We start from the raw sequence: 27,982 nt of genomic DNA, 5'->3' as shown, positions 1-27,982 counted from the left end.
GGACTTCCAAATCTTTTAGGCAGGAAGAATGTTATAAATCTCATCATTCATCAAGAAACTACTCGTGAAATAACGCTGGACGGCCAGCTGGTGGCGCCGTCCAAGGAGTATAAATACTCGGGCGTCGGCCCCAGCTTTCCAGGGACATTTTGTAAGACAAGGAACTAGTGAAGTACAGCTAGACCTCCATGTTCTGAAACAAGTTGTTTAAAGCCTTGCTTTATGCTCAAACCAAGTGCGTAGTGAGTTTTATTACGTCACTCTCTTTGATCATCTGCAAGACTTTGGGAGAAAAGCAAACTTTTGTAGACTACCCTTAATGATGATTTGATAAGGTGAGGTGACACTGCTGCCGACCATACAAATCCAAGTGCCAATTCCCAAAACTGAACTACACTGAACTAAAGGCATGGAAAGGGTGTCCTATTGTTACATACCCAGATTACACTATTATGTAATTGGATAGTGGGTAGGATGGACTCACGCTTAATTGTAAGATAGTCAGAGTGCTGTAGGAAATGACGAGTACTGCTGTACCTAAAATAATATGTAAAGCAGACCCAAACTTATAACACTGTACATTGCAGCTGCAAACATGTAGGCAGGTCGTGAGTACTTTCTGGCTTCACTAAAAATGTAGTGTTTGCTGAAAAAAATAGAAAGCAAAATTATTTGATTTCAACTATTTGGAAAAACAAGTCAAGGTGGAGTCCTCTTATAGTAGGACTAACACTGATGGGATCAAATTAATTTTTTTGTTGCAACTTTGTTACTGATTTTTAGAAAAATTAACTGTTCTCCATTCCAAACACTAAATCCTTCAATGAGTGTTTTTTCTAATAGTGGTGATTATTTATCTTTATTTCTTAAGCAATTTTGGAAGAAGTTGGAAAATGGGACATCACTCCTCAGACAGTGAAGATGATACCAGAAGCCGTCGTAAAAAGAAACACCGGAGGAAATCAACTTCCAGCAGTTCTTCAGATAGCAGAACATTCACCCGGAAAAAATCTAGTAGAAGGACAAGATCGCACTCTCGTACTCACCGCTCCCATTCCCGCTCCAAAGATAGAAGGTGAGTCTTATAAAATATCTGTTACAGCATGGTACCTACACAACCAACTGGTGTGACAGGGAGTGTAGAAAATTGACAAGAATCTGAAATTAACTAAAAGTTACACTGTGTGGTCATAATGGAATAAGGGATTTCTGGAAAACATTGTTTTCATCTTTTCTTGGTTTTTCATTCTGTGTTTATACATTTAGGGGGAAAAATTCGGTTGGTTTGCGCCTCCCGTTGGCGCCTTAAGAGGGTGCTAATGGGGCGCAAAGCAACTGGCGCTTGGGCGCGGCGATGTTTGCGCCGCTCGTGAAATTGACTAGAGTTTTTGCGGCGGCGCTAAACACTACCGCCACGATCTCTTGCGCCCACAGATCGTGACGTCAGTCGAGCGTGTAACGCCCTGGGCTGGATATTGAGTGGCGCCTCCTGCCTTACCGCCTGCCGCTAGCAACGACAGATTGAGGGGAGCGTTTTGCAGTCGGGAAGAGACTGGGGGAGCGCTATTTAAAGGCGACTGCTTCCTGCCTTTTTTTGTTGGCGACATTTTTGCACCGCGCATTCTGAGTGCGAGAGACACTTCTGGAGATATTCAATGCTGTGTTGAGGAGTTTTGGGTACTGAGCAGCACTTTGCAGGTTCATTTTGATTTGATCTTCCTTGCATCGATTTAGAAGAGACTATGGGGGCTGCACTCTGAGCTCGTTCCCTGGGGCTCTCCATAGTTCTTTCCAGCAGATTTGATGTACAGGTCTCTCCAGGCCGAGATTCAAGGCTGCAACGAGCAGGGTTTGGATGGAGAGCAAGATTGACCCTCCCCTTTAAGAACTGTCCGGCGCCAGTGTGTCTGTGTTCCATTGCTGACTGACATCACATGAGTTTCGCCAGCGCTCTGAGGAAGCGCATCGCTCCTCTGCGTTAGCGCTTTAAGAAAGGTGTGTAGCGCCTGATTTAGCGCTCCAATCACCTCCAGGGGTGATAGCCAAGTTTGCAGTCTGAGGCGATAATTAGCACCAGGCGCTAAACTTTGTGCCCGGCTGATAATTGCGCCCCAAACGGGGCGATAGTGAATTTCTCCCCCTTACATTTTTGAAGTAACTATTTTATCTGCTGCCACCCTTGTTTTTTCCAAGTATTTTTCAATTCCCTCTTCATATTTTTTATTTTGCCAGATTTCATTCTCTTTATTATAATTTTATTATGTGTCACCACCAAATATTGTTCCTTGCTTTATGTAAAAGACAGATTTAATGTTTGAACAGTGAGAATAGTTACTGCCAGATGCAGTGGAAGTGACTAGGATTCTTGTGACCAGTAGGGTAACCAGCTATTGTGGGTTTTGGATCTAACATGATTTCATTACAGTTGAGGACATAGGGAATGAATTCTGCTGGCCACAGGGTGGATCTGGTTTAGTTCCTAAAGAGCAGGCAAAGTTCAGGAATGTCAGAAACTTCGGAACTTACGCTTGTTACTTTGCTTTCACTGCAACAGAGTTAATGTTATCTGGGAGTGAGAATTGGAATAAATTGCACGCTGTTGAGATTTACTTTACATTTCACTCCTCCCAGAGGTAATTATGCTCCTTCGGTTGAATTTTTATAGAACTCCATCCTAAAAAAAATGCAACGTCCAGTTTCCAGTTGTACATGGACTTGGGAAAGCCAGGCAGATACAGTAACTTACCAGGTGTTTTATATCAGCGCATTAAGTGGTATTTCTGTGTATTTTGTTTCTTCATCCAATGAAGTTCAGTGCCAGTTCACTGTTACATATATATTTTAATTTAAACAGCAGTGTAGAACTGGTGCAAGTCACATAATTGCTGGTGGAATTGCAAATAACAGTTCGTCAGATTTCCCATCAGTTCAGTATGTTCAGAATGGCAGTTTGAAGTGACATTGATCAAGTCTACATATTGTTGGTTATGTGAATGCAACTGCGGATGTGTGAAAGCTTATGAAGTCACTGCAACAACAACAACTTGTATTTATATAGTGCCTTTAACGTAGTAAAACGTCCCAAGGCGCTTCACAGGAGTATTATAAGGCAAACAATTTGACACCGAGCCACATAAGGAGAAATTAGGGCAGGTAACCAAAAGCTTAGTCAAAGAGGTAGGTTTTAAGGAGAGTCTTAAAAGAGGAAAGAGAGGTAGAGAGGCGGAGAGTTTTAGGCAGGGAATTTCCGAGCTTGGCCTCGACAACAGAAGGCACAGCCACCAATAGTTGAGCGATTATAATCAGGGATGCTCAAGAGGGTAGAATTAGAGGAGCGCAGTTATCTCGGAACGGGGTGGGGGCGAGGGGTTTGTGGGGCTGAAGGAGATTGCAGAGATAGGGAGGGGCGAGGCCATGGAGGGATTTGAAAACAAGGATGAGAATTTTGAGTCAAGACGTTGCTTAACCGGGAGCCAATGTTAGTCAACGAGCACAGGGGTGATGGGTGAATGGGACTTGATGCGAGTTAGGACATGGGCTGCCAAGTTTTGGATGACCTCAAGTTTACGTAGGGTAGAATGTGGGATGCCAGCCAGGAGTGCGTTGGGATAGTCAAGTCTAGACATAACAAACGCATGGACGAGGGTTTCAGCAGTAGATGAGCTGAGGCAAGGGCAGAGATGGGCGATGTTATGGGGTGGAAATAGGCGGTCTGGGTTATGGCACGGATATGTGGTCGGAAGCTCATTTCAGGGTCAAATATGACACCAAGGTTGCGGACAGTGTGGTTCAGCCTCAGACAGATGTTAGGGAGCTGGATGGAGTCAGTGGCTAGGGAACAAAGTTTGTGTCGGCGACTGAAAACAATGGCTTCGGTCTTCACAATATTTAATTGGAGAAAATTTCTGCTCATCCAGAACTGGATGTCAGACAAGCAGCCTGACAATTTAGTGACAGTGGAGGGGTTGAGAGAAATGGTAGTGAGGTAGAGCTGGGTGTCGTCGGCATACAGTAGAAACTGACGCTATGTTTTCGGATGATGTCGCCAAGGGGCAGCATATAGATGAGAAATAAGAGGGGGCCAAGGATAGATCCTTTGGGGGACACCAGGGGTAATGATGCGGGAGCAGGAAGAGAAGCTATTGCAGGTGGTTCTTTGGCTACGATTAGATAGATAAGAATGGAACCAGGCGAGTGCAGTCCCACCCAGCTGGACGACGGCGGAGAGGCATTGGAGAAGGATGGAGTGGTCAACCATGTCAAAGGCTGCAGACAAGTCAAGAAGGACAAGGAGGGATTGTAATGTACACTTGTAGTTTTAAAGCTGCAGAAAACAACTTGAGCAAATACGTTGGCACCATGATGATCCAAATTAACTTCTGGTATGTTTCATTTTATTTACTTTTGTGCTCCTCAAAATAATTTAGAATTCAGAGTAAACTGTTCATGTTGAATTAGTCTTTGAGAATTATAGCTGATGATGACTCCTGCTGCACTTGCCATTTTCTTGTTTTCAAAGATGTACTTAGGATAATACAGTATTTTATTTTAATTTAAAAAAAAAGAGATCCTTTGGATAAGAGAAGGAATTTAATTGAAGAATAATACAGTAGATAGCTCTTAGTATCACATTTGGTTTGTCAACCACAATATGACTTAAGTGCCAGTGACAATAACGTTTTTTTTTCCAATATGGTGTTTTCCTCAGAGAAACATTCAAGATGAACCATTTTGCAATAAAACTCTATAAAATGAAGTCGTCACTTTTTGGAGTGACTGCAAGTGCAATTTTGAGGAGATTGTGATAACATTGCTCATTTAAAGGTGTCTACAAACACTTGAATCTGACTGGAATGAGAAGAAAATGATGACAAAGTGTAGATGTGCATGAACACTTGGTGTTTAAAAAATGATAATAGTGCCATTTTATTGTCAATTTCCAACTATCAGATTAAAAATGTGAATGGGGATCTATTGGAAAGAATTGGGATCTTGGAAAAAGTGTAATAAGTGCAATGGGATAGTACAGATGTTAGTAAGTAGAATTACTGTTAAATAATAGAGTATGTAAAATTTTCAGATTTGCAGCAGTACAGCATGTCATTCAAAATGATAGAGACAGTTGAAAAGCAATTTGAGAGGCTTGGAATTTTTAAAAATTCGTTTATGGGATATGGGCGTCGCTGGCAAGGCCAGCATTTATTGCCGATCCCTAATTGCCCTTAAGAAGGTGGTGGTGAGCTGCTGCCTTGAACTGCTGCAGTCCTTGTGGTGAAGGTACTCCCACAGCGCTGTTAGGTAGGGAGTTCCAGGATTTTGACCCAGCAATGATGAAGGATCGGCGATATACTTCAGTCAGGATGGTGTGTGACTTGGAGGGGAACTTGGAGGTGCCGGTGTTCCCATGCGCCTGCTGCCCTTGTCCTTCTAGGTGGAAGAGTTCGCGGGTTTGGGAGGTGCTGCCGAAGAAGCTTTGGCGAGTTGCTGCCACGATACGCCAGTGGTGGAGGGAGTGAATGTTTAAGGTGCTAGATGGGGTGCCAATCAAGCGGTCTGCTTTATCCTGGATGGTGTCGAGCTTCTTGAGTGTTGTCGGAGCTGCACTCATCCAGGCAAATGGAGAGTATTCCATCACACTCCTTACTTGTGCCTTGTAGATGGTGGAAAGGCTTTGGGGAGTCAGGAGGTGAGACACTCGCCACAGAATACCTACCCTCTGACCTGCTCTTGTTGCCACAGTATTTATGTGGCTGGTCCAGTTAAGTTTCTGGTCAATGGTGACCCCCAGGATGTTGATGGTGAGGGATTCGGCGATGGTAATGCCGTTGAATGTCAAGGGGTGGTGGTTAGACGCTCGCTTGTTGTAGTCATTGCCTGGCACTTCTGTGGCGCAAATGTTACCTGCCACTTATCAGCCCAAGCCTGAATGTTGTACAGGTCTTGTTGCATGTGGGCATGGACTGCTTCATTATCTGAGGAGTTGTGAATGGCGCTGAACACTGTGCAGTCATCAGCGAACAGCCCCATTTCTGACCTTATGTTGGAGACAAGGTCATTGATGAAGCAGCTGAAGATGGTTGGGCCTAGGACACTGCCCTGAGGAACCCCTGCAGTGATGTCCTGGGGCTGTGATGATTGACCTTCAACCACCACAACCATCTTCCTTTGTGCTAGGTATGACTCCAGCCAGTGGAGAGTTTTCCCCGTGATTCCCATTGACTTCAGCTTTACTAGGGCTCCTTGATTTCACACTCGGTCTGATGCTGCCTTGATGTCAAGGGCAGTCACTCTCACCTCACCTCTGGAATTCAGCTCCTTTGTCCAGGTTTAGACCAAGGCTGTAATGAGGTCAGGAGCCGAGTGGTCTTGGCGGAACCCAAAGTGGGCATCAGTGAGCAGGTTATTGGTGAGTAAGTGCCGCTTGATAGCACTGTTGATGACACCTTCCATCACTTTGCTGATGGTTGAGAGTAGACCGGTAATTGGCCGGATTGGATTTGTCCTGCTTTTTGTGGACAGGACATACCTGGGCAGTTTTCCATATTGTCGGATAGATGCCAGTGTTGTAGCTGTACTGGAACAGCTTGGCTAGAGGTGCGGCTAGTTCTGGAGCACAAGTCTTTAGCACGATAGCCGGGATGTTGTCGAGGCCCATAGCCTTTGCTGTATCCAGTGTGATCAGCTGTTTCTTGATATTACGTGGAGTGTATCGAATTGGCTGAAGATTGGCTTCTGTGATGGTGGGGACCTCAGGAGGAGGCCGATATGGATCATCCACTCGGCACTTCTGGATGAAGATGGTTGCAAACGCTTCAGCCTTGTCTTTTGTGCTCAGGTGCTGGGCTCCACCCTCATTGAGGGTGGGGATATTCATGGAGCCTCCTCCTCCCGTTAGTTGTTCAATGGTCTACCACCATTCACGATTGGATGTGGCAGGACTGCAGAGCTTTGACCTGATCCTTTGATTGTGGGATCACTTAGCCCTGCCTATAGCATGCTGCTTTCGCTTTTTAGCATGCATGTAGTCCTGTGTTGCAGCTTCCCCAGGTTGGCACCTCATTTTTAGATACGCCTGGTGCTGCTCCTGGCATGCTCCTCTTCACTCCTTATTGAACCAGGGTTGGTCCCCTGGCTTGGTGGTAATGGTAGAGTGAGGGATATGCCAGGCCATGAGGTTACAGATTGTGGTGGAATACAATTCTGCTGCTGATGATGGTCCACAGCGCTTCATGGATGCCCAGTTATGAGCTGCTAGATCTGTTCTGAATCTATTCCATTTAGCACGGTGGTAGTGCCACACAACACGATGGAGGGTGTCCTCAGTGTGAAGATGGGACTTCGTCTCCAGAATGACTGTGCAGTGGTCACTGCTACCGATACTGTCAGGGACAGATGCATCTGCGACTGGTAGATTGGTGAGGATGAGGTAGGTTTTTCCCTCGTGTTGGTTCTCTCGCCACCTGTCGCAGGCCCAGACTGGCAGTTATGTCCTTCAGGACTCGGCCAGCTGGGTCAGTAGTGGTGCTACCGAGCCACTCTTGGTGATGGACATTGAAGTCCCCCACCCAGAGTACATTCTGTGCCCTTGCAACTCTCAGTACTTCTTCCAAGTGGTGTTCAACATGGAGGAGTACTGATTTATCAACTGAGGTAGGGCGGTAGGTGGTAATCAGCAGGAGGTTTCCTTGCCTATGCTTGACCTGAAGCCATGAGACTTCATGGGATCCGGAGTCAATGTTGAGGACTCCCAGGGCTACTCCTTCCTGACTGTATACTACTGTGCCGCCACCCCTTGGTAGGCCATTTCAGAGGGCAATTAAGAGTCAAGCACATTGCTGTGGGTCTGGAGTCACATGTAGGACTGGACCAGGTAAGGACGGCAGATTTCCTTCCCTAAAGGACATTAGTGAACCAGATGGGTTTTTACGACAATCCAATAATTTCATGGTCACCATTACTGATACTAGTTTTTTATTCCAGATTTATTTAATTAACTGAATTTAAATTCCCCAGCTGCCGTGGTGGGATTTGAACTCATGTCTCGGGATCATTGGTCCAGGCCTCATGATTACTAGCCCAGTGTCATTACCACTATGCTACCGTTCCCATGATAATGATAAAAACACAACTAAGAAAAAGAATGAAAATCATACAATGTACACGTAAAATGCTGATAATGTACATCTTGGCTGGAAGAAAAAAGTGGTCTTGGGAATGCTGTGCTGATTTGATAGGCTGGGCAAATGACCAATTAACAATTACTGTATGCATAAACGTTTCATTAAAATTTAAATATATTAAATATGCTCACACTTTGTGTCAGTACTATAGTTGAGGTCGCACATATTGTGTTATGTGCATTGTTTTTGTATCGTTTCTGCCTGTTGATCATGAGCAATGTAAGGAACAGAAGTATTAATGCTTTCCAGTGACTTGTCTATTGTCTGTAATACTTTTCCCTGCAGTAGAATTCTGTTGCAGTGAAGTACCCTACATGGTGTCCCAGCCAAAATCTGACAAACAAATCCCCTCAGTTGTCTCTGCGATTTACACATGTAACTAACTGTTTGTGAAGCATGCACTCGTATCGCAATGTTTTCTGACTCTTATCACCTATTTTTAAAATCTGAATTAAGACAAAGTATTATAATGAATGTTCCAGACATCGGCGACGCTCCAGCAGCAGCTCATCATATGAGGTCCGAAAGAAGCGAAGCAGTCGCAGCAGATCACGGGATCGAGGGAAATCCTACAGATCACGACGATCTAGGTCAAGAAGCAGGAACAGAAGGTATGGACAATTTATAATTTCTATATTGCAAATAACTACAACCTTAAGTTAATCTTTTCAGTTTTAAAGCTGCTTTGTCTTATTTTATTTTTGTTTATGTATCCCAGCTCTTCAGAAAGCTGTGACTAAACATAATTTTGCATTTTTATAAGATGTCCTGCAATGCTTCACAGACGCAATAGATAAACACCCAGCAGTAGGTGAATAGTTAGGGGAGGTGACTAAAGGCATGATGAGGGAACAAGGGCATTGTAAACACCGGTGAGGGAGCAGCTGAGCACACCAATAAGGACAGAAGCGTCTTGACTTTTGAAATGCCAGAAGGGATGGAGTTAGAAGTTTGTGAATGAATTTGTGAGTGAGGTTTTTTCCAGGAGAGGAGGTTGAGGGTAGTAGTGGTGGTGGAGGTAGGCAGAAGGATGTGAGTGGTAAAGGAGGCAAAGATGTGGTCAAAGATATCATTATCGGTGACCAAAATCATGGAAGTGCAGAGACTGCTTGAGATAGCAAGGTCAATGGTGTGGGTGAGGGAGTTAATGTGAAGGGTGCAAATGAATGAGGACGAAAGAGCAGAGAATCTGGAGGAGATGGGGTTGGGGGAGCTTAGGTTAGGTTGAAGTCACAAAGAGTGAGGAGCCCTCAGTGCAGAGGCTTGGAGGGAAACTTGGTGATTAAGTTGCCATGGGAATGCAGTAGACGGTGATCAGTTTATCTAAGAGACATGAGGAATGGAGGAGCATGAGGTGCTCAGAGGAGGAGTAGATGCCAGAGGTGTAGAGGCAGAGGTCAAACTTGGCAATGCTAGCTTTATCAGTACTCCTGCAGTTTGGGTGGGACAAGTGATGGAACACCTGTGCCCAGGTGGGTGGTGTTGAGGGGGAGGGGCAAGGGGCGAACTGCCATTGAGAACGAGGTCTCTGATGAGGCCCGAATGTCTCTGTTCCTTTAGGGTTTGCAAGTGAGAAAACATTCTGGAGGGCAATGTGGAGTGGAGCAATTGTGGATTGCCCAACGGCAGTGTCGGGTGACACTGGAAGAGATAAGAGAGAGGAGGTTAGAGAGGTTATCCACCAAGGAGTGAGCTGGGTGCAATGGTCACCAAGAATGGAAGATTAGACATTTGGGATTGCTATTCTGGGTAAGCCACCAACAGGTGCTGCCATGGATGTGGCAAAGACTATCAAGGAAGGCTGTGGGCTCAGTTAACAGGGACTTGAGCCTCTGGCAGGATAGTAGGTAAGCAGTTTTAAGTGAAGAAATGGTCCAGGGGGACATGGTGCTGGAGAAGAGGGAGTTAGAAGGGAATCATAGTTGGAGGAGGTAAAGAGAGCAGAGCAAGACTAGGAAGTGGAAATAAGAAAAAATTGGAGTATGGCAGTTAATACGCACACATGAGTGAACACAAAAGGAGTCCTAGGGTACAAGTGCAGAGGCAGGCATGACAAGAAACAGTTTTGCAGAAGGACCCTGGCACTTCGAGGGCCTGTCTCGAGAAATGCTGAGCATTAAAGAAAGCAATCTTGGCCCCAGATTTATGTGGTGGCACTGAAGACGCTCCTACAATTCACATCCAAGGAACTAAGACTAAAAACAAATTACTGGTGGGGGGCAGTTACATTCTCTTAATCCAGGTGCTTGAACAGCTCTATTAAAATTTTGTATGCTCTACATTTGATTTAACCAGCTGTTACTTTTACAGGTGCTAAGCTGTCTTCACATAGTGTCAGCCAGTGGCTCATTTGGTAGCACCCTTGCCTCTGAGTCAGAAGGTTGTGGGTTCAAGTTCCACTCCAGAGACTTGAGCACAAAAATCTAGGCTGACACTCCAGTGCTGCACTGTCTGAGGTGCCGTCTTTCGGATGAGACGTTAAACCGAGGCCCCGTCTGCTCTCTCGGGTGGATGTAAAAGATCCCATGACATTATTTCAAAGAAGAGCAGGGGAGTTATCCCCGGTGTCCTGGCCAATATTTATCCCTCAATCAACATCACTAAAACAGATTATCTGGTCATTATCACGTTGCTGTTTGTGCGAGCTTGCTGAGTGCAAAAAATTGGCTGCTGCGTTTCCTACATTACAATATAATGGCTGCACTTCAAAAAAAAAAAAAAAAAAAAAGTACTTAGCGCTTTGGGACGTCCGGTGGTCTGAAAGGCGCTATATAAATGCAAGTCTCTCTTTTTTAATGTCCACATAGGTCCACTTCCAGCAGGAGTTCTGACAAAAATTCGGGTTGTGGGAAATCTGGTTGTGCTTCTACCCACCCCTCCTCCCCAGAGGCCACTGAAGTCAATTGTAGCACCCCCAATTACTGCCCTGGGTGAGATTGTCAATTTTGGCACAGACCAGAGATTAAACTTTAGATCTTGCTGGTCCTTCTGGCTCAGTAGTATACAGCAAGATGCATTTACGTTCTGATCTCTTTCTTTAAAGTTTTTATGGTGAGGAATTCCATACCAGTGATCCTCTTGGAGTCATGTTGCTAATTTAGTGCCAATAAGTGAAGAATTAGTATTCCCACTGTGAGCCTGTGCTCACTTGAAGCTGGACTGAGATTGTGCAAATTTATTTCATGTAGGTTTAAGAGGATTGAAAAATGCAAATGCTGGAAATCTGAAAGAAAAATTCAAAGTTGTGGAAATACATAGCAAGTGCATCAGCTTTTGAAAACAGGAATGTTTTGGGTATACACTCTTCATCCAAACTGAAACTGTTGTATGAGCAATCCTTGTTATAAATTGAAGATAAGGGGACAAAAGGTAAAAGTCAAGATTCAGGGGCTTAATGGCCTGCAGACAAGTTTACACAAAAACTATAAACAGTTAAAAACTGGTGAATGATAATTGACGATCATCTGAGTGAGGCAGCGGAAAGGCACGAGAAGAACCATAGGGCCTGACAATAGTTAAGTAAGGCCATGAAAAAACATCGGAAAAATACTTAGAAAAGAAACCTCAAGACTAAAGGGGAATGAGGTGGAAAGTGGATGTGAGAAAGAAACAATTGCTATATTAATGTTCGGACCAGTGTTCCCAGGATAAACATAAATTACCGCTTTTTTTTATTGAGCTTGGCTAGAACAGTGTGGGAATCCGCTGACAGGTCAGATTGGAAATGGGAGGGAGAGTTGAAGTGGTGAAGTTTGGTATCATACGTGCAGGGATCGCGATCTGCATCTGACCTCCCCAGTGCAGAGGACAACATTGTGAGTAGCTAACACAGTAAACTGGGCTGGAGGGATTACACATAACTTGCTGTCTCGCAATGAAAGAATGTTTTGAGCCCTGAACAATTGGTGCAAATGAAGTGAATGAACAGGTGTTGCATTTGCTAAGGTTGCACGGGGAAGTGCCAGAGGACAGATGGCTGGATGTCAGGGGTGATGGAAGAATAGACTGGGTATCTTGGAGGAAATAGTCGCTCTGGAAATCAGAGTGAGATGTATTTATTAGTGGAGCAACTTTGCAAATGGTGGAACTGGCAGAAGGCTCGGCTCGTGGTATGAAAATTGAGAACAAGGGGGATCTTGTCATGTTGAGAACAGAGCCATGGGAAATTGATCTTTCTGATGTCTCTGCGTAACTAGCTACAGTGATATGCCCAGAAAGGTTCACGTTTATTTATATGTTCTCTATCTCTCTTGGTTACTTCTTGTCTCTGCCTGGCACTTTCTCCTGAAGGTCTAGTTTTCATTGGCAACCTGATGTGCGGAGAGTTGCAGGAATAAAGCTGTTCTATGCTCTTGCATGCTAGCCGTCGACATAGTGTGTAGCCAATATGTAACCTTGTTTATAAACAAACTGATTTAAAATTTGACACATACAAATTGTAGCATCTTGGCACAACAACAGCTACTTGCATTTATATAGGGCCTTTAACGTAGTAAAATGTCTCCCGGTGCTTCACAGGCACGTAATCAGACAAAATTGACACCGAGCCAATGAAGGAGGCATTAGGACAGGTGACCAAATGCTTGGTCAAAGAATTAGGATTTAAGCAGCGTATTAAAGAAAGAGAGAGAGGTGAAGAGGTTTGGGGAGAGATTTCCAGAGCTTACGGCCTTAACATCTGAAAACACAGCCGCCAATGGTGGGGAGAAGGAAGTGGGTTATGCACAAAAAGCCAGAGTTGGAGGAACATAGAGTTCTCCGAGGGTTGGTAGGCTGGAGGAGGTTACAGAGATAGGGAGGGACAAAGTCATGGAGGGATCCGAACTCGAGGATAAAAGTTTTAAAATTGAAGTGTGGTAGACTGACCAAGAACTAATGTAGGTCGGTGAGCAAAGGAGTGATGAGTGAACGGGACTTGGTGCGAGTTAGGATATGGGCAACGCAAAGCAAATCTATTTGAAAATTTGTTTGTGTAACTTGCTCATTGGTAGCATGTTGCCAGTAAATGACCATCTGCAATTGTACACATAGAATTAAAAAAAGCAACAAAAATGCCGCAAATAATACAAAACAAAAAGGTTACCGAATTTTGGAAAAATTCTCAAGGGACTGTGAGCCATTAACTATCTGCTACTGGTCAAGAAAATTATTTTATGACATTGTAGCAGTAAAGTTTCTGCTCTTCAGTTATTTGGTTGCTCAGATAAAGTCTTAGAATGAAATGTTCAGGAATTGGCTTACCCATACTACATTTTGGAACAGTGGAACAGTTAGGATTAACTGTACTTAAATTGCAAAATGCAATCCATGTACAAAGCCATTTAAGATCCCTGCAAGGTAAAATATTTATTAAGCTCAATGTTGCAATGCAATTTTAACCCATAGCTAGTTAGCATTCCTTGCCCTGCTTGTTGCATAACAATAATATTTTTATGTGAATTGGACTCTCAATTTAACATTTTTAATTTTCCTCATGCTATTAAATAGTGAATTTAGATATTCACAGAGATGGCTGCACATCGGAAAGGAATGGGATGGCTGAATTCTAAATTCATGCAAAAAAATGAAGAATTTAGGCAGCTGTGACCAATGTTCCCTTGCAGCCACGCAGTAATGGGAAAGGTCCCCCGCAGGCCGCTAACCGGCTTCTCCATTGTAAATACCGCACATGCGCGGAACTTTAAAGGGGCTGCGCAGAACAAAGCGCAGCTTACAGGGAACATTGTCTATGACTGACTATTATTGGAGATTGACTTGATACTTCCAAGTGTGGTGGACATCTTGGGCAAGTACATGAAAAATTAAGTATTTCCTCAGTAAATTAGCAGCAGGATGCAGATTTCAAAAAAATGTTTTCCACTTACTAGTAAAACCTAAGGAGATGTTAGTATCAAGTCAACATTTGCTTTGGTCAATAACCGTCATCAAAGGGCTATGCTGTATTTGTTTAGGAAATATTAATGTAGTGGCTCTCGTGAAGTATATTTAGTATTCTCTTGAGATTTGCAGTCTCTGTGAGATGTCACAGTAATGATGTTAACACATGCACATGTAATACTGTATATGGTAGGGTCTGTGTTCACATGTCCTATTATCTTGCATAAAATACATAGATAGCTCCAATGTTAATGACGTGATTGCAGTTTTCCTGAAGGAGTCTGCCAGTGTGTGTGCTGAAATACAAAGTTTATTTTATGGAGTTAAATATTTTGGTGACACAGTTCTCTCATTTGGCTGTTTTGTACTTCTCCCAAAAATAGATTGCCTGTAGTTATTAGGATAGTGAAAAACAAGTGTTTATGCAAATACACTTGAATTTTAATATTTGTATCTTGTAAATGTTGTGGAGTATAATTTTGTTGAAACAATTTTGCCTTTGCCTTATGTTTGGTTTAATTGACCTAATGATTTTCAGTGTTATACCACATTTGCTCAGAGCTGATTATTGCTAAGTATTTTTTTCAACCACTTAGATTAATAACAATATTAAGGGGAAATATATTTAAATTATTTGGTGCGACTGACATAATTTCCATTTTTATAAAGTATACTTTGCTATAATACAAATACTTGTGTCACTAAAGTGCATTTAAACATATCTAGATTTAACAATTGATTTTAAATGTCCTCCATGTTTGAAGTGTATGTTAAGTAAATAAAGCCTGAATTAACCTCATTTAGTATTCTAAATAGTAAAAATAAAAAGTACTAATTAAAAATAGGCTTATTCTTCATAATATTTGACCCATGTAATGCTTTTAATATTATAAATAATCTTAGAAATTGAGGAAAAATAGAAACATTTTGTGTTGGGCAGTGGCAGCAGTTAGTTTCTAGAACTGCCTACATGAGAACATAGAGAAATCTTTCAGCATGACAAAATTTAATAAATCATCCCATTTCCTAATTTGATCATATTAGATGCTGATGTGGAAGAAGCGTTTCAAATAGCAGCTCCTCATTAATATACATCAGTCTGGGGAATAGAATGTAATACTTATGCAGGGATGTCATAGTTACTGTTTCTTAGTTTACTAAGTGGAACAGGTTGATGTGATATGGGGTGTTATTTGTCACTGTCGTATTAAAATGGTTTGGGTCGCGTTATGGAGTCCAGAAAGACGTCTGCTGATAAATCAAAACTGGATTGAGTGGACAGGAGGCAGTGATTGATACTCTGACAGGATATGAAGAAAAGAATCTTGATATAAGGATGCAAGATATTGAAAATGAGAGGAAAATGGCCCTGGAGTATGGATATTATTCAAAGAAATGAGAATAATAACAGTGGCATGAAAATATTGCTGAGAGAAAATTTGGATAGTAATTATTGGAATATCACACATTTAGCTGTAATAGAAGATGTTTGAAGTGCTTTCCATGAAGAATTTTTGTGAATAAATAAATCACTCCCAATATTTTTATTCAAAAAGTATTGAACGTAGTGCCTTATAGATTTAACTTGCGTTTTGCATATTTTCACCTGACACATTTACAACTGATAAGCCACTCGCTGTGTTTTTTTAAATGTCATTAGTGTTGAATACTGAATATTAAACTTGAGTTTTCACAAGTACGTGCCAGTGCAGTATTTAAATTGATAACTAAAGAGGAGTTTTCATGTAATGGAATTTAAAATTATTAAAATGAGACCACTATATTACTGAAGGCAAATCTGTTTTTAAAGAGGACATCAAAGATGTTATAAAATGGGTAATTTTCTCAGGCAATAGTGAAGGTTAATGAAGTTTTGGTGATTTACATCCATTAATGTTTAGGAAAAGTTATGATTTTTGGAAAAAGTAATATGGCATACAGCACCTTGTTCAGTAACATACAAGTAACATTACAGATGTAGAAATAAAAAGGGAGAGGAATTTACTTCATTTCCACTTTTGAGTCCATTTTTTAAAAGTTATTTTATGCTATATGTATTCAATGATCGTGTGTTGGGTTAAGCATTTGGTTAACAGCATTTTAGACTTGCAATTTTTAAAAAGGATGTAAAAGATGCATGAAGTGTCAATATGCTGAATCCCTTGTTTTGTTGACCTATTGATTGATGTCTGCTTCTTCATGGTTGCAACATATATTGTGGCAGTTCTTTGGGTCTTGCAAGCAGGACAGATCTTATTGCAGTTGTTTTTAGTTCTAGTCTTTAAAGAGGTTGCCATTTTATGAGTTAATGTATGAATAGCTTTGTAAATAATAGTGCTTTTGTGATATATAGGCATATATATTTATATTCACTACACAAAATTCATGATACAGTTTAAGCTTTGTGTTTTATATGAACCTTGTTTGAGCTCTTTTTGATGGAGCAAAGTATCAATTGTAAATAAATGTCCTCACTTGCCTCAAATAAATGCTTTGAAAATTCAATCTTGCTTGATAGTCTTTTGGAAAAAGCAAATAAATTCTCAGATCCTCACAGGATGAGAGGACACTTCCCCATCAACTCGTACTGTTGCTCAGTAGGCTTAAAGAAAGAATTATGGCACGAGAGCAAGGTGCAGGAACTTAGAAGGGAAGACAAAAGTAGGGGTATTTTTGAGGATGGGTAGGCATTATTAGATTTGGTAAGTGCACAATCTCAGGTTAATGGTGAGACAAACATTAGACCTTAAGAATGAACTTTCAGAGAGTGGGGCTGGATGCCACTCTCACCAGGGTTGTGAAAACAAAGAAGAAAATTTACCCCTACAAATCCTGCAGGGAGAAAGAAGAAAGGAGCTGATTGGGATGAATATAGGATAATACAGAAAAAAATTAAAAGGATGATCAGAGGGGCTAAGAGAAACCTAGGAAAAAGCATTGCTATTGAGGCAAAATGTGGCATTAAAATAATATTTTTATAATGCAATAGCAGGAGGACTCCAGGAATAGGTGAGAACAGTAAAAGGGGGTCTAAGGGCCTAGGTGCATGAAGGCACAGCTGCCAATGGTGGGGCAAAGAGTGGGGGGATGCACAAGATGCTGGAGTCAGAGGAGCAGAGAGTTTGTGAGGAGGGGGTTGTAGGACTGGAGGACTTTACAGAGTTAGGGAGGGATGAGACCATAAAGGGATTTAAACCTGAGGGTGAGAATTTTAAATTGAGAACAAGGAGAAATAGGTTGAAACTAGAAAAAGGTAACTTTAGAACTGTTATCGGGAGGTGGTTCTTCCTGCAGAGTGATCAATACTTGGAATGGACTTCTGATCAGAGTGATGGAGGTGAAAACTCTGAAATCATTTAAGAAATAACTGGATGCAGCAATGGAAGGATTGTAGGGTTGTTCGAGATGAATGGGTTAAGTTGCGAAGAATGACCTTCCTCATCTGGAAGGTTCTTGTGATACTTCAAAGTTTGTGGACATGCAAAGTGTGAGAGTTGAACTACTTCCTGGTTTGACAAGTCAAATAGTTATTATGACGTCTTCTAAAGAGGTGCATCTCTGGTCTGTCAGGGGTTTTGTGGATACATGGAGGAAGCCGTAAACTAGCACACTGATAAAATAGTTTTATAGTGCAGCTGATCTTGCTGGCATGCCACCTGATAGTGTTCAGCTGTTTATAATCCTCAAGTTGGGACCTATCCATAGTGATCACTGTAAGTGGATTCCATTGTAGTTGCATAATTTTCAGTCTAGTTTACATATTATTTATAGAAATAAATAAACTTGCTTTATTAGGCACACTTCAGACAGTCATGTATATTTGCTTATTATGGATGATTGCTGCCAGTGTTCTAAACCATCTTAGTTCCTTTGCTACGGTACAATCTGATGCCACTTGTGGAGGATTATATACTCCCTAATTTAGGTTAATGTATGTAGAAAAAGTGTAAGTTGTTACTGAACACCTTGCCTTTAAACTGAATGTGAGCATAGACCTTCAGTATTTCAGATATATGTTTAACACAATGACTAGCTTGTTATTGTGTCTCTTACTGTCAACTATGCTTCTCAAAACGGTCCTAAATCTGCAACAGAATAGTTCATGAGGCTCCATGTGTTGGTTTTTATAAAGCCAAATTATATCTGAAAAAAATGTTTATTAACCCACCCCAAATTCACACCACTGCTTTTCAGTTAGGAAGGTGGAACACTCCTGCCCATAAACTTTTGCATGGGCAGAGTTGTTGTTGCTCTTGAGTTCATTTGTCAGGAGGCATGGGAGCAGCAATGGTAAGTCCCCTATCCAGCCAACTTTCCCCCCTCTGCACAAATGATCTGATCAAGAATGGCAGTATGAAGTGTGAATGTTACACATGACAGTGAATTAAACTTGCATATCCCGCAATCCAAAACTATAGAATTGAATCTTTGGTGAAGTGCTCCTCTGATGGCTTAGGGGATAAATGCACTAAATGTTGTGCTAATAACCCACACAGACCAAGAGTGTCCCAGGTTCAATCCTTAGCTTTTGTAAGCAACTTTCTAAGAGTGCATTTATATATTATAATTACAGTGATGCTGACAAACTAGTTTGCTTCTCACTGACATTGCAGTTATAGTGTAAATGCTGACTGAATCAGGGCATGACTCAGAGAAGGGAGTTTCAGTCAGCTTTGCTTCGTAGTCATTTTTGACCTTACATAAGTTCAGTGTCAGTGTGAAGCCTAAACCACTTTTCACCAATACTAAACTTGTTGTGTAAATGCACCCTAAGATACAGGATTGTTTGGGGATTTACTTAAAAAAGACTCTTGGCCAGTAGGCTCTTGTCCGATAGGTAAATAGGAGATTGAATCAGATTATCACTAATGGAGGACAGACCAATACTTTAGTATTGTGATCTTGTCAGAGTTTCTGTTAATTGAATAAAATACATACTGTAATGTTTTGAATGACACACAGGATGTTAAAGCTACTTTTAGATAATGGGTGTTCGAAATAGCCAAGTTACGGCTATCTCTGGTCACTTTAAATAATCAGGTTCGAGTGCAAACCAGTATAGTGGGTATATTGTGGTTAATCAGAGTTTAAGACGGAATATAACACATTAGTTATACAGAAAAAACATACGACCGTGACAAGAAGCTGATACTGATCCAATCGGACAGACGGTTGATACACGTGAACAATTCTCTTCCTTTCGTCTAGAGCCTCCTTTTCTCTCTCTCTCTATCTCTTCTGTCTGTGAATCCAAGCTCTCTCTCTCACTTTCGCTTCCGTCTGTGAGTACAAGCTTTCGGGAGGTCACTTTTATTCTACTTTTAGGGGTGGGCCTGAACCGGGATATTGACGAGATCTTTTGACTATAGAAGTTCCCGATAAACTTTAATATCCAATGGGACTTCTAGTGCTTTGCCCTAAAAATGTCATATGATTTTGGCTACATGTCTCTCTCTGTTTCCTTCCTGTGGAATTCGTGTCTTATCTCTTTCATCCGTATCCTCCTTTGATCTCATGAGGCCCAAGCAGAAACCTGTTCGCTTCAGAGTGTTACCTCCTTTATGATGTAACAAACTTCCCCAAACTTCCTTCCGTTATCTTCGCAAGCAGTTCTGTTGAGCTAACTTCAAATCCTATCTTAGCATTATACATAAAATACATAAACAAGGTTCAAGTCGCTTAACAACAGGGAGATTGTATATAGTACAGAGTACGATACCCTCTGTAGGAAACCAAAACATTAGCACTTCTAAGCATCTATCTGGTCCGAGGAGACTTTCTGTCTGCAATTCGAACATAACCATACAGCATTTTTCGCATCACAGTTTTAATCGCATAACCAGATATATTTTTAGGCATCTTTAGTTTCTAACAGTGGCTATTATAAATGATATTCTGGTGTTTGTAATTCTTAACAAGAGTGTATTTAACTGTTTAATATTCTCATAGGATGCATTTGACCTAACCTAAGCAAATATTTGCAATATTTAGTTAATTTACTTCAGAATTGAGAGCAATAATGTTTTTCAAGTGTCCATGTATTGCATGTAGCCTTTTGTTATCAGGAATTGTAAGCATTTCATGTGTAATATTTACACCATATGCAGAGTTTGTATGACAAGTTGTTTACTTAAGATAACATTTTACTCAGCAGTTAATGATTTATGGGAACCTATTTAATAGACTTTTTGTTAATGAGCAATAGATAGACTTAAAAGGGATGCCATTTCCAGTATGTCAGTGTGTCACACTGTTAACATTTTAATATAATAGTGTGTTGTATTATTCATTACTCTCAAGTTTAACTGTTGGCTTTATAACATCCTGTACACTCAGTATACATATGAGGAAGTTAGATCCTAATGTGTAGTATGTTGAGATACCGCGGCAAACGTGGGAGTCGAGACCAGAGCTATTGAAAACACAACTGCTTTATTCCAACCACATGACAAACAGGAACTAGAAAAGCCCGCGCATCCACTTAAACACTTCCCAGACAGGAAGTGCTCCCGGCAGCCTGTCCCTGCGGGAAACAAGTTGCTGGAGGAAAGGGCCCCCGGCTGGGGGCTTCTGCTTAGACTGTCTGTGCCGCCGTGAGCGGATTATGTCCAGTGGTGGCGTGTCGCCACAGAGCTCCCCCCAGAATCCGCTTAGGAGGAGTGGACGAGTCGTGACGGTGGTCTAATGGTTCTGCCGCAGCGGCTCTGAGTGGTCGCCGGTCTGGTTGGTTGGGTCGGGCGGTTCGCCGCCGGCTGTGCTGGCTTGCCAGGGGGACGGCCTCTAGTTGGAGGCTGGGCCACGGGGACCTGTTTCCCTGGTTCTGTGTGTGCTGATTTGAGCCGGTCGATGGAGACTGTCTCGACCCTGTCGCCGAGTCGCAGCTTGAAGACCTTGTCCCCGGTTTGTAGTACCTCGTACGGACCGTCGTACGGGGGTCGCAGGGGCCCGCGGTGCACGAAGACGAAGCGCGCCTGCTGTAAATTTGGCGGGACGTGAGGTGCGAGTTCGCCGTGTCGGTTGACCGGAAGTGGGGCGAACTGCTGAGCGGAAGAGAGAATCGAGCCGCTGCTGTTCGGCTGACCAAGGCTTGGTAGGCTCCGGAAGGAATTCGCCTGGGACGCGCAGCGGTTGTCCGTAGACTAACTCCGCTGCCGAGGACTGGAGGTCTTCCTTGACCGCAGTGCGTAGGCCGAGTAGCACCCACGGTAGGCGGTCAGTCCAGGTACTGTCCTGCAGGCCGGCGCGGAGTGAGGCCTTGAGTGACCTGTGGAAGCGTTCACAAAGTCCGTTGGCCTGCGGGTGGTATGCCGTGGTGCGGTGGAGCGTCACCCCGAGGTTGCGTGCTGTGGCCGTCCAGAGTTCGGAGGTGAACTGGGCGCCTCTGTCGGAGGTTATGTCGGCCGGTATGCCGAACCTCGCAACCCAGGTGTTAACGAACGCCCTGGCGATGTCGGCTGTGGTGGTGGAGGTCAGCGGCACTGCCTCAGGCCAGCGTGTGTAGCGGTCGACCATCGTGAGGAGATAAGTTTGGCCTTGCGATGGTGGCAGGGGACCGACGATGTCGACGTGTACGTGGTCGAAGCGGCGGCTGGGTACCTCGAAGTCTCCCAGGGGTGCTTTGGTGTGCAGCTGTACCTTAGCCCGTTGGCAGGCGAGGCAGGAGGTGGCCCAAGTCCGAACATCTCTGTTGAGGCCGCGCCAGACGAAGCGCTTGGAGAGGAGTTTGACGGATGCGCGGGAACCCGGGTGAAAGAGCCCGTGGAGTGCGTCGAAGACGCGGCGGCGCCAGGTCTCAGGGACGACCGGCCTGGGTTGGCCGAGTGAGACGTCGCACGTGACTGCCGTGGCTTCGGGCCCGTGCGCGACCTTGGCTAGGCGTAGCCCTGGCAGGCTGGTAGCCGCCGAGAGGAGGTCTGGGTCCGTGAGCTGGGCCGCTGCTAGTTGTGCGTAGTCGACCGCGAGGTGATTCGCACAGACGGCGGGACGGGAAAGGCAGTCGGCGACCACGTTGTCTCTACCGGAGACGTGCTGAATGTCCGTAGTAAACTCGGAGACGGCCGCGAGCTGGCGTTGCTGCCCAGCGGACCAGGGTTCGGTGTGCTTGGCCATCGCGTATGTGAGTGGCTTGTGGTCCACATACGCAGTGAAGGGGCGGCCTTCCAGGAGGAACCTGAAATGGTGGACCGACAGGTGGAGTGCGAGAAGCTCGCGGTCGAAAGTGGAGTATTTGACCTCCGGGGGGTGCAGTTGGCGGCTGTAGAAGGCAAGTGGCTGCCACGCGCCATTGACCCACTGCTTGAACACGGCCCCGACCGCGTGGTCGGAGGCGTCGGTGGTGAGCGCGACCCGGGCATCGGCCCTCGGGTGCGCGAGCAGAGTGGCGTCGGCGAGCGCGTTTTTGGTGGCGTCGAAGGCGGCTGCCGTGTCAGTGGTCCAGGCTACGTCCATCTTGCCGGATTTTCCTCGGAGGGAGTCGTATAGGGGCTTCATGAGGGCTGCGGCTCTGGGGATGAACCTGTTGTAGAAGTTCACCATCCCGAGGAACTCCTGGAGGCCCTTGATGGTTGTGGGGCGGGGGAATTGCTGGACGGCCTGCACCTTGTTGGGCAGGGGGACGGCCCCAGCAGGGGTGATGTGGTGACCGAGAAAATCGATCTCGGTTCGGCCGAATTGGCACTTCGCCGGGCTGAGGATGAGCCCGTGTTGGGCTAGGCGCCCGAACAGGATGCGAAGGTGTTCGAGGTGTTCCTGTTTGGAGGAGCTGGCCACGAGAATGTCGTCTAGATAGACGAATAGGAAGTTCAGGTCCCGGAGGACTGAGTCCATAAGGCGCTGGAAAGCCTGTGCTGCATTCTTGAGGCCGAAGGGCATCCTCAGGAACTCGAACAGGCCGAATGGGGTGATGACGGCCGTTTTGGGGATGTCCACGGGGTGTACGGGGACTTGGTGGTAACCGCGCACCAGGTCGACTTTGGAAAAGATGGTTCGTCCGGCCAGTCGGGCCGAGAAGTCCTGGATGTGTGGCACCGGGTATCGATCGGGGGTGGTGGCGTCGTTGAGGCGGCGGTAGTCCCCGCAAGGGCGCCAGCCTCCGCCGGGCTTGGGGGCGATGTGGAGGGGCGAGGCCCAAGGGCTGCTGGAGCGGCGGATGATGCCGAGTTGTTCCATGTTGGTGAACTCGGCCCGCGCGATTTCCAGCTTGGCTGGGTTGAGTCTGCGGGCGTGGGCAGAAACTGGGGGGCCGGTGGTGGGGATATAGTGTTCCACCCCGTGCTTGGCGGCTTTGGCCGAAAAGGTCGGGTTAGTGAGGGCGGGAAACTCAGCTAGGAGTGCCGAGTAGTCGTCCGTGGCTCTGGCGAGGCAGTAGGTCGTCAGGCCGGGGTAAAGGCGCCGGGGATGGGGGCCATAGTGTTGATGTCGACGAGGCGGTGCCTCGGAATGTCGACGAGGCCGTGGGCGCGTAGGAAGTCGGCGCCGATGAGTGGGCAGAGGACCTTGGCTGTGAGGAACTCGCAGCGGCCTGCGAGGTCGAGCGTGACCATGCGGGTGCCATATGTGCGGATTTCAGAGCCGTTGGCTGCAGCCAGTGTGATACCCTGTGTGCCGCGTTGGATCTCGAGGGCGGAGGCGGGGGTGATGCTGTGCTGGGCCCCTGTGTCGCACAGAAATCGGCGGTTGGTTCTGTCGTCAGTGACGTACAGTAGGGGCTCCTTCTGCCCCGCGGCCATCGCGGGGGCCGGTGCGGGGGGGGGGGTTTGAAGGAACACGGTGGCGTGCAGCGTTGAGCCCTAGCGCCAAAACGGGTGTGGTAGTAGCAGTGACCCGGAGTGGTAGGGCAGTCGGGCCTAACAGCCCGGGAAGACCGCGTGGTCGTTGCCATGAGGTCGGGCGCGACGTCGCGAGCGGCCTGTGCAGAGAGCAGCCGGTCGGCCTTTTCGGCTATATCATTCAGGTCCGTGGAGTCAGACTCCACAATGAGCGGGCGGATGCTGGCGGGGAGCTGCCGAATGAAAAGCGTGCGAATAAGGGCGCCGGGATTTTTGTCGTCTGAGAGGGACAGCATGTGGGAAAGCAGGTCTGATGGTGAAGCGTCACCAAGGCCGGGGAGGTCCAGGAGTTGGCAGTGGCGCTGGTAAGAGGACGTTTGAAATTTTTAAAGTAGCGCAGCCTTCAGATGTTCGTACTTGCCCTCCGTTGGTGGATTCTGCAGCGCTGCCCAAACCTTGGGGACTGTAGCGTAGGTGAGCGAGGCGACGAGGTAGTCGTACTTCGTGGCGTCGACTGTAATGCCTTTCAGCCGGAATCTGGACTCAGCTTGAACGAACCAGGCTTCGGCGAGGTTCTCCCAAAAGTCTGGTAATTTAACCGTGACTGCGTTTGTATCCGCCATGCTAGCTTAGGATTCGTCCTGAGTGTCGGGGTCACCAGTGTTGAGATACCGCGGCAAACGTGGGAGTCGAGACCAGAGCTATTGAAAACACAACTGCTTTATTCCAACCACATGACACAGGAACTAGAAAAGCCCGTGCATCCACTTAAATACTTCCCAGACAGTAAGTGCTCCCGGCAGCCTGTCCCTGCGGGAAACAAGTTGCTGGAGGAAAGGGCCCCCGGCTGGGGGCTTCTGCTTAGACTGTCTGTGCCGCCGTGAGCGGATTATGTCCAGTGGTGGCGTGTCGCCACAAGTAGACACATTCTTTTATTAAATGCTCTATATGATTTAGAAGAATTTCGAGGTTTATTTTAAACAAATAAGCTCAGTGACTTTTTTTATTTGGTTCAGCATCTCTTGTATGAAGTAACAAGTGATGCTGATTTTTAAGGAAAAATCCATTGCATATTGTGCCTTCGTGTCATGTGTCCGTTGTACATTGCCCAGTTCACAGTGTGTATCAACATGTTTAAAAGTTTTTGGTATCAACGGAACTGATGAAGATTAACATTGACATTGTAATTTTTTTGAAAATTTTTTTTGGGGGAGAAAAGAAATAGTCCCAGCCACACCTGTTTAAAGATTTGCAAGTTGAAAGTTGCATTCTTTATTTGAACAAGATGTCTATACCAGGATTTGAATCCAAAATGATTTTTCCTGTCGGTTTTTTGCTTCAATTTAAGCTTCTTGAAGTTCTCCCAAATTGGATTTTAAATGCCAATTAGAAGGTTGAATGTAGTAAAATAAAAGCAAATACAACCAAAATGGCCTCACCTTATGGCTAGTTAGACTTCTAAGAGGAAAAATGAACCTTTGCTCTAAGCATAGCTTTGAGAAAGATATTCATCATAATGAACACATTAATTAGGACGATAACTATTTATAAGATGATAATTAGAAACGAAGCGCAGTAAACGGGGCTTTTCCTGCAATTAATGGAGGATTAATTACTGTAGGTAATGAAGTGGATTTTTAAATGCATTAAGGTGAAGTACAGAGATGTGCAGGGCTTTAGTAATACACATAATTATTTCAGGCTGTTTGAGCACACTTATGTGAGTTGGCTAATAAGCATCATTGCATCATTATGTATGCACTTAAAAAGACTTGCCACCAAAATGACTGCCTAATTATTTCTAATTGGCAGGAATCTATGTAGTTATTGAGCTGTTTGTAGCCATTTTAATGTTCATTTAACTGTCCTCCGGGCCATGTGATAGAGAAAAAGTTTGAAATATTTGCTGGCCTTAGCTGGTGCCGTTAATCACTTTTGGTGGACTACAGTTAAAAATGCTTTTACTTATGCAGAGGTCAAAGCCTGAAGTACTCTGAGTGAAGTTTTTCTTTTCTAAGGCTACTTGACAGTGTTCATTTTCAATTAGTGAAATAATTGTGGGTGTCACTTTGTTTAGCTTTCACAACAGCAGAGTCTTCTTTCATCACAGTCCCTTCTAGTGACATATTAGTACTGATGGAAGCCAAAAATTCTCTCAGTCTCGGCATGTACTGAATTCGGTGCTGTGGTTTATACCTTGTGTTCAAGTATACTGTACATTTTTAGGTTAAACACTGATTATCTTTTCAACACTGTCATGTAATACCTTAGATTGACTGCTGAGTGAAACTTCTTTCCCAAGGATAAATTTTTTAAGGCTTTTAAGCAACATCCCTCAGGAATTGGTTATTACTCTTTAAAATGCAAGCAAGAAGTATCCCCATCCAATACTGACATTTTCCAGAAGAGTTTTGTTGTGGGTTAGTGGCATCTAAACTCCAGCCGTTGACAGCTGTATACGTTCTCAAGGCCAGCACTTAACAAGAAGAGAGCGAGACATAGTATCCGCTTCTGTCTTTCACTCAGTACATTCATGGATATATTGCAATGCCATTACCTGTATTTTTGACAGCTAATAAAGAAAATTTACAAAGTAAGACAGTTTATAATTGTCTGTCAACTATGTAATAAATTCAGCAGTTTTACTCCCTTCTTTACATTAACCCAGATTACATTTGAGTTGACATTCCATTAAGTATGCGTATGAGAAAAGAAGTATAATGTGTATGCTGCCCAGTTGAGCTTAATCAAAACCATCTGTATGATGTTGTCAGTGTAGAAATACCATTCTTATGGCTTAACTACCCAGCTGTAGAGCTAATTGTAGACTTAGAACTGAAGGCCAGCTTTGTCTTCAATTCAAGTGAAGAATGGTAGTTTTCATCTTTTTGATTATGGACAGTGTGTACTTCAGTTGAGCCGACTCAGATCATCATACTTGGTTTTCCAACCATATCTATATTTATTTGGTTGTGACTGTATTTGAATATGTAAAATCACTGAAGCAGGGTAGAAACAGAACTGAAACTGAGAAAAGGGAAATCAAATAAAATGAGAAGAGACAGACTCTCACTTTAAGGAGATAAGAAGAGTGTGAAAGGGGTGCCAGAAATGTTTCAAATAGGTGTGAAGAGATTTACAGATTAATTGCTTGCATTTTGAGGCTATTGTTTTATTGGAGCTAATAGAGCAATTCGCATGCTGGCTCTGTGATAAATTTATACTTGTTTCTAGGTGAAATTCAAGTCCTTTGTCACTCACTTCCAGAAAAATGTTTAATATTAAATGTGCTCTGTGATTTTTAACACTTAAATTGCATTGAAAATTAGAAACCATTTGGTATTGAATCCCCTCCCTGATTCATTAAATTTTTTCTAGTTTTTGATATTTTATCCTTATCCTGAACATGATTTTGTATCCCGTCTCTGATTTTGTGTATATTTTCCACCTTCCTTTGCTTCTACCTAGCCTAATAACATGTTTTTTAGTCATGATTCTGCTCTTTCACCAGTAGCTAGAATTTTGAAGTGTAGTAGTGACAATACCTACAATTAGACTTTTGTTACATCTCCTATTCACAAAAAATGCAAGTATTACATTTCCTGAAGTAATACCAGAGGCATTGAATAGTTCCACCTTATGCTATGTATATTCTTGTGTGTTTATGGTGGGGGCAAGATTTAGGTTGGGAATGGTCAATAAAATAAATGGACTGTGCAGGGCAACACGGTCACAATGGAATCTTCAGTTGAGAGTTAAAGACTGCTCAGCATCCAATTAGAATACAGAGCTGTGCACAAATGAATAACGAAAGAGAAATCTATATTTTAAGCCGCATTTTTGGTATCTGTATGCTTTAGTTCTTTTATTATGAGATATGTGCCAACCAGTATGTGGAACTATTTTCAATGCAAAATCAAACAGTTGGCCAGCAAGTAAATGGACTATATTATTTAACTCAAACAAGTATATGTGATGTGAAATACTTAGTAATTTGTTTTGAGGTTTTTTGGTGTTCTTCAAAGTGTTTAAGGATAATGTACTTTTCTACTCTTTTCCTCAATGCAACTAGCATCTTAGATAAAATACTGTACAGCATGGATTTAATGCAAGATAAAACTTTCTTTATAATAATCCAGCAGTGTTTTGAACCCCAAC

The 27,982-nt window shown here is 43.9% G+C and overlaps 1 protein-coding gene across 10 annotated transcripts in view; it reads left to right on the top strand.

The window, feature by feature from the left end:
* Positions 1-27,982, top strand: part of rsrc1 (arginine/serine-rich coiled-coil 1) — a 525,104-nt gene that overhangs the window by 24,678 nt on the left and 472,444 nt on the right. For 8 of the 10 annotated variants that reach the window (XM_085990442.1, XM_085990445.1, XM_085990441.1 and 5 more), the window contains 2 exons: positions 872-1,075; positions 8,663-8,791. The exons of 1 other annotated variant lie outside the window; for it this stretch is intronic. In XM_085990442.1, the coding sequence (XP_085846568.1) occupies positions 872-1,075; positions 8,663-8,791 (333 nt within the window). The remainder of the gene's footprint in view (positions 1-871; positions 1,076-8,662; positions 8,792-27,982) is intronic. One more of the 10 variants, XM_085990447.1, reaches the window with a different exon arrangement.

Source organism: Somniosus microcephalus, chromosome 6 (genome assembly GCF_052327205.1).
Source record: "Somniosus microcephalus isolate GS21.2 chromosome 6, FLI_Smic_1.0, whole genome shotgun sequence".
Classification (NCBI taxonomy): Eukaryota; Metazoa; Chordata; class Chondrichthyes; order Squaliformes; family Somniosidae; genus Somniosus; species Somniosus microcephalus.
Note: the sequence above shows the minus strand (reverse complement) of the source record. Positions and strands in the feature narration are given on the sequence as shown.